Raw genomic sequence first — 15402 nt, forward strand, 5'->3', positions numbered from 1 at the left:
GAAGCGCTGTGCTTCCCGCTGCCCCCGGACCTCTTTTGAAGCAAGGGGCTGCGGGGAGATCGCTTCTCCCCGCAAAGCGATCTCGGGCGCCGCGGCGCGCAGGCACACTGCTTGCTCCTCTTTCCGCGCAGGCGCCTTCTCTCGCTCTTTTGCCTCCTTTTCTTTCTCTCTCGATGGTCCGCCTACAAAGGAGCGAGGGAGGCGCCTGCCATGTTTGGATTTGCATCCAGCAGGAGATGCCGCCGCCGCCCCGCCTCTCCCGCCTCCCTCCCACGGCACACCAGGCAAGGTCTCACGGCACACCAGTGTGCCGCGGAACACCGGTTGGGAAACACTGAGATAGATAGATAGATAGATAGATAGATAGATAGATAGATAGATAGATAGATAGATGATAGATAGATAAGCACCCTCTGTTCTTCACCTAGCAGTTATAGGAGTGGTAAATAAAAATGGATAAATAATAATATACCTACCTGTGAATAGTCTTAAAAATAAAAAAGATACATAGATGCAGCCATCTCTGTCATGAGCCCTATTTGCAAGTAAGTATTATCCAGGTCACACCAACCTAGATAAAAGAGGAATTGGATTGCCAGTTGAAAAGTGGGTGATTTGATGCTGGAGAACAAGGCAGGTGGGATTTTTGACACCATATCTTTCACATCCATTTGGCAGAGCAGACACAAACCGTGGAACAAAGATCTTGAGAATGGGGATGTAGATCTGGGAGATCATCCAGGTGACCCTATGATCCCAACAATCCAGATGTTCAGAGTCATTTAGGTCAAACCCTTGGTATGAGAAGGCATTCCCAGTTCCTAAAAATAAAGCCATCTGGATGTTTTCCTAGATCTGCTTTCCCGCTCCTAAGATCTTTATTTTTATTACTCTTGAGCAGGTTGGAATATTTATTACTCTTACTTTCACTGAAGCAAGAGAAACATGCCAGGATCCAGTTTGAGAACTTTGAAAAGATATCCCCTGACACCATCAGTCATTAAGCAAAGTAATGAGGCTGTCGTTATTACACAATAGCAATGTTTCCCAAGGGAAACAACAACCAAAAAAAAACAGAATATGCCAGCAACATATTTAACTGTAGAGTTAAAACCTGTGAAATTTCCTTTTAAAGATATTATTGTTGTTCTTTTCATAACAACAGCTGAGAGTTAATTAAATGTTTCTGTCCAAGGGCCATGCTTTTCAATTTGATTCTTAGGGCTTCTGATCACTTTTCCAATTGACTAAAGGTTTCTCTCAGTTTTGGACCAGCAAGTTTTATTTAGAGATGTCATGAAAATCATGATTTTCTGCTTGGAAAACATTGTAGGTAGAAAATATGTGGGTGCTGGTGGCGGGCTGGGACTAGATGCATAAAGTGTTGCACAATTAAACCAATTGCCAATAATATGCATGCAACAATCATTTTCAGACAGTCCTCTCCTCTTTTCTGCTTCTTTTCTTCCTTTATTCCTTGCATAATATTGATTCCAAGCTGCATTACATGTAGGGCTGCACAAATTAACATATTTTTTGCTCTATAAGACACACTTTTCCCTTCCTAAAAAGTAAGGGGAAATGTGTGTGCGTCTTTTGGAGTGAATGCAGGCTGTGCAGCTATTCCTGAAGCCAGGAGAGCAAGAGGGATCGGTGCACACCGATTCCTCTTGCTCTCCTGGCTTCAGGGATAGCCGCACGAAGCCTCTTCAGGGCAATGGGAGGAATGCTCCCCCTCCCCTGAAGAGGCTTGGCATGGCTATCCCTGAAGCCGTGGAGAGGCGCTGCGCAGTTCTTGCTCTCTGTGCAGCGCCCCTTCAGCGAAGCGGGAGGAGAAATGTAGCCCCTTCCATTTTTCCTCCCGCTTTGCTGGAGAAGCAATGCACAGAGAGGGAGAGAATATTTTTTTTCTTGTTCTCCTCCTCTAAAACTAGGTGTGTCTTATGGTCAGGTGCGTGTTATAGAGTGAAAAATACGGTATGCTCCTGTTTTGGTTTTTGGTCTAGAAATAGCGCTTTCAGTAGAAATATCCCCACCCCCACCCAAACACTTTACTTGTAAGAAATATACACCTTTCCTAAACAGAGCTGAACCAAAACTGAGGCTTTTTGTGCAAAAAGACTTCGAAAATGTGCATTTTCCCATTTTGGCAATTGTTCAGCCCTGTGAAATGGATTTAAACTGTTCTTCTCAGAGGGATGGCAGGAAGCTTTTCTCTTGCTCTGATTTGGCTTCTTGCGAACAGCATAGAGCCAGATTTGGTTGGCTTTGGTATCATCTGGAAGCCTGTATGTAACAAGAGATGCCACTGTAGGTAGATATCTATTGGATCAGTCTCCAGCTATTGCAATTGGTGCCAACATAATCCAAGTTTACCAAATCCAAATACAGTAGTAACTTGGTTCTCAAACTTAATCCGTTCTGGAAGTCCATTCCAAAACCAGAGCATTCCAAAGCCAAGGCACGCTTTCCCATAGAAAGTAATGCAAAATGGATTCATCCATTCCAGACTTTTAAAAGCAACCCCCAAAACAGCAATTTAACATGAATTTTACTAACAAGACCATTGATACACAAAATTAAAGCTATAAACAATGTACTACAGTCACTCAATCAATCAGTAGCTGAACTGGGTTCCACAAAGTCACAAAACCAAAAAAGAGCCACAAAAACAAAAATGCAAAATAAATAGCAAAAACAGAAGACAGACCTCAGTGTAACACTCAAAATGGAAGTGTGGCACTCAAATTGGAAGAGTAACACTCAAAACGGAGTTTGAGAACCAAGGTGCCACTGTATTCAAATATAATGTGTTAACTCTGAAAGCTGTGCTTTTGCTTTTACACATTTATTAACGTTGTTGTAAAAAATTATCTCAAAAACCTGAAGCCATGCTAAAGGGACTTTCTCCTAATATAGCACTGTACTTCAGCTCAAACCAGTTTGACTTGTTACTGGATTGTTCAAAGGCCCCAGTCTACTGTCACAAAGAAAAAATATCCTGAGTCTCCTTAGTAATCTGGATACCATTTTAGATTTTAGTAAAGTGGGGCCGATATCAGTAGCGGGGCAATATTTTATCGTGGTCTCCTTATTGCAGTCAAAGGTAGATTGCGAAAGGTCAGTGTATTCCAAGTACATTTGTTAAGATCCTCCCCCCTGCCATTAACCTAGCAGTGATATCAGTGCAGATGAAACTGCCCTGCTTTTTTGAAGCAAAGGATATTTCAGATCCTTCAAGAGTCCCTATTTTCCAGGGACAGTCCCAGATTTACAGAAGCTGTCCTGGTTTTTGACATAATCCCAGAATGTCCCGCTTTTCCTTAAGAAGCCCCTATTTTCATCAAAGAAATGTTGGAGGGTATGGAGTTATCCAACTCCCCAAGCCATCTGAAGATAGTCCTGTATAGGGAAGTTTTTTTCAAGTTTAGTGTTTTATTGTGTTTTTATATAATATAATAAATCTTTATTGCGGTCCAAAGACCCATAACATAGATTCAGAATAAAATATAGATTCATACATACAGCCCCCTGGGGGAGGAAGACCAAGTTGATATTTGTTGATATATGATGTGATACGTATGACTACTGTAAGAAACTTTGCCACGGCCACTGTGATATCATTAGACTTGTCGTCCAGAAGATATTTAGTGTAGGAGGCTTCAGATTTACCCGGCCAATTTGCCAGTCAGGGTTTAATCAATAGATCCCTAGCTTGCTCATATTGTCTGCAATGCAGTAGGATATGCCTCATACAATCAACGTCCTGAGAGCATGCGTAGAGCCTTTTCTGATAAGGGATTGCCTCTCAGTCTGCCATTTAGCACTTCTGATGGGAATACATTTAATTTGGCTTTGGTGAAAAGACGCCGATAAGTTGGTACAGACAGATTTCTAAGATATGCAGGTGTCTGAAAATCGAACCCATAGTGAATTCCTACTGCTATTGGGCCACAGATAACATGAGATTGGGATCAGAGATGACTATGTGATATGTCCCAAAGCCTTTGCCTCAGAGATGTTTTTATATATGTTGGAAGCTGCTGCCCAGAGGCCTTGGGGCAACCCAGTCAGATGGGTGGAGTATAAATATTATTATTATTTCTTATGATGATGGAATAGGACGTCCCTATTTTCATTGGAGAAATGTTGGAGGGTATGATTTTTGTGTCTTTGGCACACACTTATACCAAGTACACAGGCCTTTTGAATTGTGTCAAATACTTTTACCAATTATTGTGTAAAATCAGTAAGCTGGATATAGCTACTTCTGCAGAATCACATGTGCATAGCATTGCAAATTTTATGCTGCTTACATATGTCACGGTTTCCCATCTTCTAGTGAAAGAGAATCCAAACTTGTGTCAGGAGGATATGTTCAATGCTCTATTTCTCTGTGGCAAAGTAAAACTGTGATAATGTCCTCATGATTGCATCCCACTTGATCACTTGAATTTCCAGGAACTATCAGATCAGTGGGATTCAAAACCTTCTTCCCTTAAGGAATCCTTGACATGAATTTGCCTTTCAAGGAGCGGATGCACATGGCAAAGGTTTGGCGAGCATGTTGTTAGGTGCATTCCTCAATTTGTGCGAAGCATCAACACACCTGACCTATTATATTTAGCTATGTGTTCCACAAAAACTGAGAGTATAGTCAAAATGTCTGGCACTTTCAAGACTGCACATCATAATAATATTTTTATTATTTACACCCCATGCATGTGGCTGGGTTTCCCTAGCTATTCTTGGTGGCTTACACATTGCAAGGATATATTGTTAAAGGCGCATAAGCTGTTGTCCACCATTGCTGCTCTTCTCATTAATAAACCTCTTAGCCCCCAGGGTTCCCTGGAACACAGTCTGAAAACTGCAGTCTTGGACTGAAAATGGCTGCTTCTGTCTTGCGTGTTGATTTGATCATTATATTCACTCTCTTTGGTTGTTTATTTTTAAATGTGTTAGAGGTTGCTCTGGGCATCCTTCATGACATGGGTGGGGAACCACCAGATGTTCCTGGACTGCAACACCATTATCCCTGACTATTGACCATGCAGAAGGTCAATGGAGTTGATGGGAGCTGCAGTTTAAAACATCTGGAGGGCCACAGCTTTCCCACCCCTTCTTTCTGACAACACAAAAGAGCCCATGCTGAGAAAATAAGAACAGGCAGCAGACAGGAAGTGCTAACATCCACTAGGCTACACCTAATGTCATCACACGTGTGCAGACACTAACATGAGAGCCACTGTGGTGTACAGTGGTACCTCGGGTTACATACGCTTCAGGTTACAGACGCTTCAGGTTACAGACTCCGCTAACCCAGAAATAGTACCTTGGGTTAAGAACTTTGCTTCAGGATGAGAACAGAAATCGCGCAGCGGTGGCAGAGCAGCGGAGGGAGGCCCCAATAGCTAATGTGGTGCTTCAGGTTAAGAACAGTTTCAGGTTAAGAACGGACCTCCGGAACAAATTAAGTACGTAACCAGAGGTACCGCAGTACTGTTTTTAACACTTGATTGGGAGCCACCCAGAGTGGCTGGGGAGACTCAGCCAGATGGGCGGGGTATAAATAAATTATTATTATTATTATTATTATTATTATTATTATTATTATTATTATTATTATCATTATTATTATTATTATTATTATTGGTTAGAGTGCTGGACTGGGGCCTGGGCAGCCAGGGTTCAAAACCCCACTCAGCCACAAAACTCACTCAGCGATCTTGGGCTAGTTACTGTCTTGAAGCCTAAGCTACCTCACAAAGCTGTTGTCAGCATGAAATGAGGTGGGGAAGAACCATATATGCTGCCTTGAGTCCTTTGGATGAAAGATGGGATAGAAATGTTATAACAAATAAAATAAAATATTTTAAAATAAGGTATACAATATGGGTTTTATCTAGTGGGCACTTTACAATTATTCCCCACCACCACCCTCCTTGGCCTGCACTGGTGATTCTCAGTGTGGATCTCCAGCTGTTGTAGTTGGGAATGAACCTTCCATGTCCGTATGAGTCAACGCCTGGATGCAACCCTTGATACCAGGGACTCCTACGCAATCAGCCCTGGTTAAAGGAACGTGGATGGTTTGGCAGGCTTTGATCAGGTTGCTCTGCAACCCCATCAAGACCGACATGCCTCCTGTTTGCTCCTCTCCTACCTCCCTCGGGTAAAGTATGTCAGGGCCTTGCAATACATAAAGCCTTCTCTCAGGGTGGGCTGAAGGCAGGAGGTATCAGAAGGAGTTGCAAAAGAGAACGAAGAGGGATCAGGGTTGTATGCATGAGGCAGGCTGTAATTAAGCGTAGCGTGTGTGCTCTGGCAACAAGCCAAGCATTCCAGCCAAAGGGCAGAAGAACCAGAAGAACCAACATTTCTGCCACTATCCTTGTAATGGGGCTTATGAAAGAGGTAGCTCCCAGGGTGGGGAGGAGGTTCTGTCATCACCCATTCTGAATTGGAAGAGCTCTCTTCCCTCAGCCTCGGGCTCTTTCTGTTCATTGGGGCTTTTTCATACAGAGTCATGGTGTCTGCGTTGACTGCACTGCTGGTTCGGGGACTTCAGGGTTTGACTTAGCCCAGCAAGTCACCTTGCATGTTCAGGTCCCACTTCAAGTACAGTAGAGTTATGGAACGTGTGACCACCAAATGTTCTTGGACTCCAGCTCCTATCAACCCCAGCCTGCCTGGCCAGTGGTCAGTAATGAAGGGAGCTCTGGTCCAAGAACATCTGCAGGGCCACAGTTTCCCCATCTCTGGAACAGAGGTTTGCAAGACCAGCTTCTATTATGGCTAGTCGTATGAAGCTTCTGAATGGCCAGGCCTGTCCTTCTGTCCTTGCCTGGATTTCTGCTTGTTGAATTTGTTCCCTTACCCCTGCTTGAAGACTCCTATGCCAGATCTGAAAAATGGGCAAACATTTCCATGGCCCCAGCCTAATCCTGTCAAAGCACTTCATTGTGAAATACCTCAGATTACAAACACTTCGGGTTACAGACTCAGCTAACCCGGAAGTAGTACCTTGGGTTAAGAACTTTACCTCAGGATGAGAACAGAAATTGTGTGGTGGCAGCGGGAGGCCCATTAGCTAAAGTGATGCTTCAGGTTAAGAACAGTTTCAGGTTAAGATCGGACCTCTGGAACGAATTAAGTTCATAACCAGAGATACCACTATAATGAGTAGCGAAGATCATTGTGAAATAGTAAGTACTTCCATGATGATAGGCTCTGATATATCACTGCCAGGGCTTTTTTTCAGCCAGATTTCACTGGAGCTTAGCTCTGGCACCTCTCAGATGGGCACCATTGCCATTCTAAGAGAGCAAGGGAGATGTTTGTACTGATATCCAGCACCTCTTCTAGAAAAATAGCACTGGTCACTGCACACGTTAGAAAAACACCCTTTTAATGAAGGGCATGAAAGAACCGCTAAGGTGACCAGACCTGTGGAGATTGTTCCACTACCCTACCCAAATTTTCTGTGTTCTGCAAGAAATGAGAGAAGCATGAGGAAAACCGAAGAATACAATAGCGTGATCTTGATGGTGTCCCGCAAATGCCCTGGAAAAAGTCAGTGAACAAAGTGTGGCTTTTACATAGTAAATGCCTAGTGTAGAAGTTATAGATGGCTTTCAAAGAGGATTAGACAGTCTGATAAAGCTATCAGTGGCTACTAGTGAAGAACCTGCATGCCTCTGAATACCAGTTTCTGGAAAACAACAGCAGAAGAAAGCTATTGTCCTTCTTTCCAACTTCTGTGTTTGCCATAGGCATCTGGTTGGAAACAGGATGCAGAAGGGGACAGACCAGTCAATCTCAGCAGAGCTGCTCTTATTTGTATTCAGGTTCAGCCCCCACTTTGCCCCCAGTCTGTCACATTTAAAGAGAGAGACTCATTCTCCAGGTTGCAGCCAGGGAACCCTACTGTGAGGCACTGTGCAATGCTAAGTCACAAGGTGCAAACGGAAACCAACAACTTAAGGTAATTTAAAGAGCTATCTACCTTGCAGAGGGTTAGGGTGGCTGTGAGAGATTTTACTTTCTTGGGCTCCATGATCACTGCAGATGGTGACAGCAGCCACGAAATTAAAAGATGCCTGCTTCTTGGGAGAAAAGCAATGACAAACCAAGACAGCATCTTAAAAAGTAGAGACATCACCTTGCCAACAAAGGCCCGTATAGTAAAAGCTATAGTTTTCCCAGTATGGGAAGTGAGAGCTGGACCATAAAGAAGGCTGATCGCCGAAGAATTGATGCTGTTGAATTATGGTGTTGGAGGAGACTCTTGAGAGTCTTATGGACTGCAAGAAGAACAAACCTATCCATTCTTAAGGAAATCAGCCCTGAGTGCTCACTGGAAGGACAGATCCTGAAGCTGAGACTCCAATACTTTGGCCACCTCATGAGAAGAGAAGACTCCCTGGGAAAGACCCTGATGTTGGGAACGATGGAGGGCACAAGGAGAAGGGGACAACAGAGGATGAGATGGTTGGACAGTGTTCTCGAAGCTACCAGCATGAGTTTGACCAAACTGCGTGAGGCAGTGGAAGACAGAAGTGCCTGGCGTGCTCTGGTCCAGGGGGTCACAAAGAGTCGGACACGACTAAACGACTAAACAACAACAACACCTGGCAGAGGGGGAAAGAATTAAATGCAGTTTCCTGGTTCTGCCCAGAAACCTAAAGGCGGGGGGCAGGAGTACAATGTATCACAGTCGTATCGATAACACACAACATCTGGAGCCCTCCAGCCATGCCTCAACACCACTCTCATTTGATCTCAGGAAAGGCTTGCTTTTTATTACTTAGACAATAACAAGCTATTGCATTACTGAAGAGAAAGCATTCTAAGTTGTTAGGGGATATTAATGCAGTCCATTGTGTTCGAAGGTTGCCTCAGGGGCCCCTGTGGGACCTGCATGCCACCCAAGGCTACATTCCATTATTTCCTGTTGAGAAGAAAATGGATCACAAGTGCCTTTATGACTGCAGGCTGCCAGCGTCACAAAATGGAGTTGCCTCACTCCCATCCCATCTTCTTTAGCTCCTTAACAAACCTGTTTAAAACACCTACAGTGATGGGGCCTCTTCTGGGAACTTAGATACAAGGGGGCACCACCCTGTCCATCCAGTTCTGTTAAGCCTGGAGATGTTGGCATTGTCATCCTTTGGCAAAGCTGTATGTCAGTTGAGCAGATGAAACTGGAGATATAGGGCTTTGAGACCTTAGTCATTGTAGTTCTAACATTTGCTGCTGCACCCTGTAGAAATGATGGAAGCAGCAGGTGATGGTGAACATCAGTCAACACAATGCAACTCTTCCCATCACAAACATATAAAATGGCAGCAGCTGCCCTAGGTGTCCGCTCTGTTTTTGGTGTTCTCTAGAAAGGGTTCCATTAGTTGAGCACCTTGGTTCACATTTTGAAACACTATCATTATTGTTCCATGCAGGGGGGTGGCAGCTGCTGTTTCTTATACCATAGGTAAAGGTAAAGGGACCCCTGACCGTTAGGTCCAGTCGTGGCCGACTCTGGGGTTGCGGCGCTCCTCTCGCTTTATTGGCTGAGGGAGCCGGCGTACAGCTTCTGGGTCATGTGGCCAGCATGACTAAGCCGCTTCTGGCGAACCAGCACAGTGCACGGAAACGCCATTTACCTTCCCGCTGGAGCAGTACCTATTTATCCACTTGCACTTTGACGTGCTTTCGAACTGCTAGGTTGACAGGAGCTGGGACTGAGCAATGGGAGCTCACCCCATCATGGGGATTCGAACCGCCGACCTTCTGATCGGCAAGTCCTAGGCTCTGTGGTTTAACCCACAGCGCCACCCGCGTCCCTTGTTCTTATACCATAGGATATAATATAAGCATTCTTGATGCAGATAAGGTAAGAGAGAAGCACCGTCATGGGAAGTAACCATATGAAATGGGCATTTGATGCAGAGTTTCCCAAACTCCCAAGCTGTTTTTGGACTACAATTCCCATCATCCTTGACCATTGGTCCTGCTAGCTTTGGATGATGGGAGTTGTAGTCCAAAAACAGCTGGAGACTCAAGTTTGCAAAATCCTGATCTGATGTGATAAGGAACTGCAGTGTGGTGTTGGAGAGGACCAGAAAGGACCTACAGCCACCAGCCACAATCGTTTTGAACTGTGCTTGGGAAGAAGGAAATGGGGTGGTGCAGATGAAGGAAATCTCTTTTGTTCTTTGAGGCAGTGGGATGACGTGATTAGCCACATGCTAATTAGACATTATTTTCCTACATCTTCTGCACTCGCCCAGTGCCCTTATTTCGTCTGCTATTATTTCTCACATTATTTCTCCTCCCAAACATTTTCTAGTCATTCTACAGACTCTTTAGGGCAGGGGCAGTCTCTTATTGCAGCATTATCTGTACAGGATCCAGCAGAATGGGCCCATCATTCAAAATTATGTCTCTAAGAGGTATGATAATTCACAAGTTAATGAGATGATAGCTCAGGCGTGACTTTTTTCTGGCGTGTGAGTGGGATGGGATGGATGTAAGGGAAACACCGGTTCTGTTTCCTAAACAGAAAATGGAAATCAATCTAGAGCAGCTAAATTATATGCACTGTTTAAATTATACCTTCTGCCATTCCGTTCATACCAATCATCCCTCTTTTCCTTTAGATATGCGGAAGAAATAAACAAACAGATCTTGAGAGCCTAAATTATATACACTGCTTAAATTATACCTTTTGCCATTTCATTCATACCAGCCATCCTTCCTTTCCTTTAGATATGAGGAAGAAATAAACAAACGCACTGGGATGGAATTCACCTTCATGACACTCAAAAAGGTAAAGTAGACCCAAAACTCTTCAGTTTCACATCCATGCAGTGGTAATGCTGGTTCCCAGCCCTATACCCACCTCCCTTGATGACAGCTGCATCACTGGCAAGGTTTACATAAAATCTCTTATGGAAGAGAGAGAAAACTTTTAAAGGCTTTTCCATTTTGGGGGGTTGGGCCATTCTTTTGTTTAAACCAGGAACCCCAAGATTGCTGCTTTGGAATGGACACAGGCAGGCATGAGAGAGAGACAAAAAGAGAGAAAATGGACTGGTTTTGAATGGGGTGGATATGCTTTCAAAGAGGAAGAAAAATGGAAATAGTGTGGTTAGACCTGACTAAGTTGTGTCTGCCTGAAAAGGGTGGTTATAGGTCCATTTGGACCACTAGGAATAAATGAAAAACAAACACAGTGCTTATTTAAACCAAAAGGGTTGAAGTTCAAAAAGGTGTCAACCATCTCTTTTTTAATATAATTTATACGCTGAAAAAAATATTACTGAAATGAATAAAGTGAAAGAGGGGTTGAAAATTGAGTTCTCAAAATTAGACATTTTGGCTTTTTAATTTTCAAAATTAGACATTTTGGCTTTTTAATTTTCAAAATTGATTTCCACTTTCTAATCCAACTTGTTAGTTTTGTCAATGTCCTGGCTGCCACTTACAGGACAAGCGAAACTTGGACTGCGATAATTGTCAGATCCTTACAGCATTTGTTATTTCTAGATACTGCTGCAAATGTATCATGATTTTGGGCAGCAGCCATATTATTGTATCAAATAATTTTGGCCTCTGACCTTGATTATAATTATTCTTCTGAAAAGGAGGTTTTAAAAACATTGGAACCAAGACAACCTGTAATTGTTCATTGTCATCTGGCAGTCAGACAAGCATGTCTGGGACAAACCTGTATGATTATAAGAAACTTGTTCAAGATTTCCATGATGTTTTAAGTGCAAACAGAAATTTCCAGCCTTTCCTGTTTTTAAGGCATAACGACGCTCTTGTGTTACTTCTAAGTTGCCTCACTCCACCTCTTGAATGTTCATTGAAGGTGATTGCTATGGGGACCTTTAAGTACGAAACAAAGCTGGGCGTCAAAAAATATTCCCTGTGATACACTGCTGCTGCTATGAATTACAAATTCCTTTTACATGTGTTCATCCTGCATTGAAACCAGCTTGCAACTACCTTTCTGTTTACTCTGCTGGTGCCATTCAACAGCCTAATTTTTTCTTCTAATTCAAAGAGTAATTTGTGGACCAGCCCAACTTCCTTCCTTCTGTGAGCCACCTAATTTCCAACAGAACGAAGAGTTATATGCAGCAATGTCATACCATTTGGGCAAGGGCTTCTCCTTGTGCAACAAAACTTTTCCTCCCTCTCCCCCCCCCATCCCTCCCAAATCTGTTTATGAGGTTCCCCCTAACCAGAGTCACCATCTTTGCAAGTTGATTGAGTGGCCGGATCGACATCCTGATGTCACATGTGTGATGTCCTGAGGGCCAGGGGCAGAGCCGAATGTCCTCTGAACATTGAGGGGGTCTGGTCCCATCAAAAATACATTGGGGGGGGGGGGACTGCCTTAGCCCCTAGGAGTTGGCGTAAAGGTAAAGGTGAAGGGACCCCGACCATTAGGTCCAGTCGCAGACGACTCTGGGGTTGTGACGCTCATCTCGTTTTACTGGCCGAGGGAGCAGGCGTTTGTCCACAGTTTTTCCGGGACATGTGGCCAGCATGACTAAGCCGCTTCTGGCGAAACAAGAGCAGCACACGGAAATGCCATTTACCTTCCCACTGGAGCGGTACCTATTTATCTACTTGCACTTTGACGTGCTTTCGAACTGCTAGGTTGGCAGGAGCAGGGACCAAGCAACAGGGGCTCACCCCGTTGCAGATATTCGAACCGCCGACCTTCCGATCAGCAACCGCCATCCATGTCCCAGCAGTTGGTGTGCATGCCCCTAACCCTCCAGAGCAAATGGCAGCATGAGGAAAAGGAGAGGGAAGTGAAGTTTGTTGCAGAAGCCCTTGTACAAATGGAGAAACTTTGTTTGATGCAACCCTAAAGCAGTGATAAAATCTTACATATATTTTGGGACATGGAGCGAAAAGGGATGTGTATAATCCAAACCTAAATGAGAGCAGGTACACATACCAGAACTCCCTCAATCTGTGATTTTGGTTTCCAAACAGGAAATTTGGAGTTCCTCTAAAGTAGGGATATGGAACCTGTGGCCTTCTGGATGCCATTGGACTCCAACTCCCATCAGCCCCATTCAACACGGCTAATGATCAGGGATGATGGGGGTTGTGGTCCAACAGCATCTGGGTGGCCTCCTCAAAAGCTTCCAAAAAGTTTTCCAACAAGATAAGTGGAGGAGGAAAAGCAAACCTGGAAAGTAGATTGTACACATGTTGGGATCTTCCATGTGCAGCTTCAGAAGAAGGCTGGGTGAGTGTTGGACGCAGCTCAAATGTGGCAGCAGTGAGATTGAATATGCTTGCCATCACCTTATACAAATTGAGCATGCCCCAGAATAATCTGTACTGCCTGGAGATGCAGTAGTAAATGTGTAAGAGGGTTCATTGACAAAGAAGTCAACATGGAAAGTGTTCCTGAAAAGCAGAAGGTTTTTTTAAACCACTGATCTTTGACATGGGTGTATGTTTTTAAGCAGCTTGCATTTTGTAACGGCGCATATGGAAGTAGGAGAATCAGTGTGTGATTATTCAAGCCCTGTGGTACTGAATGGGGAAGGTCAGTGTTGTGGTAGGAATGTTTAGAGAGCATCTAAGCATTGGTCAGCAGAGGGTACTTCCCCCCTCCCCAACAATATGATGGGGCACTCTTAGCTTTTGGTCAAAAGTTTCAGCTCAAATGAAAAAACACGAACTCTTCTTCTCTTGCTGTTCTACACAGGATCTGGACAACGGCTTCCTGCACAAAACTGAACTTGAAGCGAAACTGAGTGGACTTCTTGCTGTAGCAGAGTTGATGAAAAATATCTATGAACAGGTAAGAGGAAGCATGGAAGAGCAAGGTGGGCTACAGGTGTGTTTTACTTGCGTACAGATTGAACTATTGGTCTATGGTAAATTTCCAGAGAGAATTCAGTTTTCTGTATGTTCCTAATTCAGTGAAGGTTCTCCTTAGTGCTTGTTCAGTTTTTAAACAAAACACAGAGACACCTGTGGGTTACAGCTCATTCTCCATACAAAATCAGTGCAAAGCGAACAATGCTGCAACATAATAATTGGTGGGAACCATGCAATTTGATCTTACAACAACACTGTCTGAGGCGTCAGAGCACACCAAGTGACACTTTCTCAGCCAAGGCTGATCCCTTAAGAACAGCCTTGCAAGACAAGGCAAACTCTTTTTTTCAAAACAACAACAACAGTACCTTCAATGATGGCCAGAGACAAATTAGGAAGACAACTGCAAATTATATTTTTTAAAAAAAATAAATAAATCAGGATTTATTTACTTTGACAAAACGCATGGAGCATGTAGCTGTGACGTGTGCCCACCCTTCCAAAATATATTACACCAGTTACGACCCAAGCTGAGAAGCAAGACCTCTAATCTCCCCCAGGCACAGGATCTGCAACCAGGGTGCAATGACAGCCCTACTTGTTTGAGACACAAACATCTTCAGCTGCTTCAGGAAGGAATTCCCCAGCAGCACTCACTCTCCTGCCCACATCGCCCTCATTGCATTTGGCCTAGATACATAATCAGACGGTGACTTTTCCTTAGGAATTCAAGATATGCTATCCGCAAGGAGAGTCTGATGAACTGCTTGGCTCAATCTCGCATGACAGTTCCTCTCCGTTGTGGAGACTGGCCCAGCCTTGCCAGTTGCTTTGGAAAGCCCATTCCGTTGAGGACAATCTTTCTCACTCTCGTTTGTCAACCCATTTCTGTTTCGCTCTTGGAATCCTGCTCCAATACCTCTTTCTTAAACCAAGCTTTTCTGCAATCACTCCGACCCCATCTACCACCTTCTACCTGTGCCAGATATAGCGCCTTTGCTCTGCCCTCTCTTGAAATGCAGGCTCACTTCAAGCCATTTGACCTTCCCTGCTTTGTCTGATGCCAAATAAATTAAGGAAGAGGTGTTTCAAAGCTTTCCTGAGCCTTATCGTGCACACTGAGGTTTAGAACTCCCATTTATTGCTCCCATTTCACAGACAGCGCTCCAGCAATCAGCATAAAATGACTCCAAGGTTATTACATTAATGGAATGGCCTGTTAATTAAAGTAGAGCTAGTTTGTCACCATGTCTCCTTTGCTTCCATTTTTCTTGTGCACTGGTTGCTTCGGCCAGAAGGTAGAGACCGTAATGGTTGCTAGGACTGGCAGAGATTATTTTTCATAGGCTCTTTCCATGGATGTCTTGTATACTCCTGTGCCTCTGGTCCTTTTCCTCCCTACTTTCTATTTCACAAGCAGTCTTGGTAGGCAGAGAGCCCGCAGAAGTTTCCATTTACAAATGCAAATGTCACCAGCAGTAAGAGATCATAACAGCAGCAGTGGATTCCCCTACCCAAAGCCCACCTGCTTATCCCTCAAAT

The 15402-nt window shown here is 44.0% G+C and overlaps 1 protein-coding gene across 1 annotated transcript in view; it reads left to right on the forward strand.

The window, feature by feature from the left end:
- Positions 1-15402, forward strand: part of LOC114593011 (uncharacterized) — a 50505-nt gene that overhangs the window by 17523 nt on the left and 17580 nt on the right. The window contains exons 3-4 of the mRNA XM_028721473.2: positions 10768-10828; positions 13745-13840. Coding sequence (XP_028577306.2) covers positions 10768-10828; positions 13745-13840 — 157 coding nt within the window. The remainder of the gene's footprint in view (positions 1-10767; positions 10829-13744; positions 13841-15402) is intronic.

Source organism: Podarcis muralis, chromosome 2 (assembly GCF_964188315.1).
Source record: "Podarcis muralis chromosome 2, rPodMur119.hap1.1, whole genome shotgun sequence".
NCBI lineage: Eukaryota > Metazoa > Chordata > Lepidosauria > Squamata > Lacertidae > Podarcis > Podarcis muralis.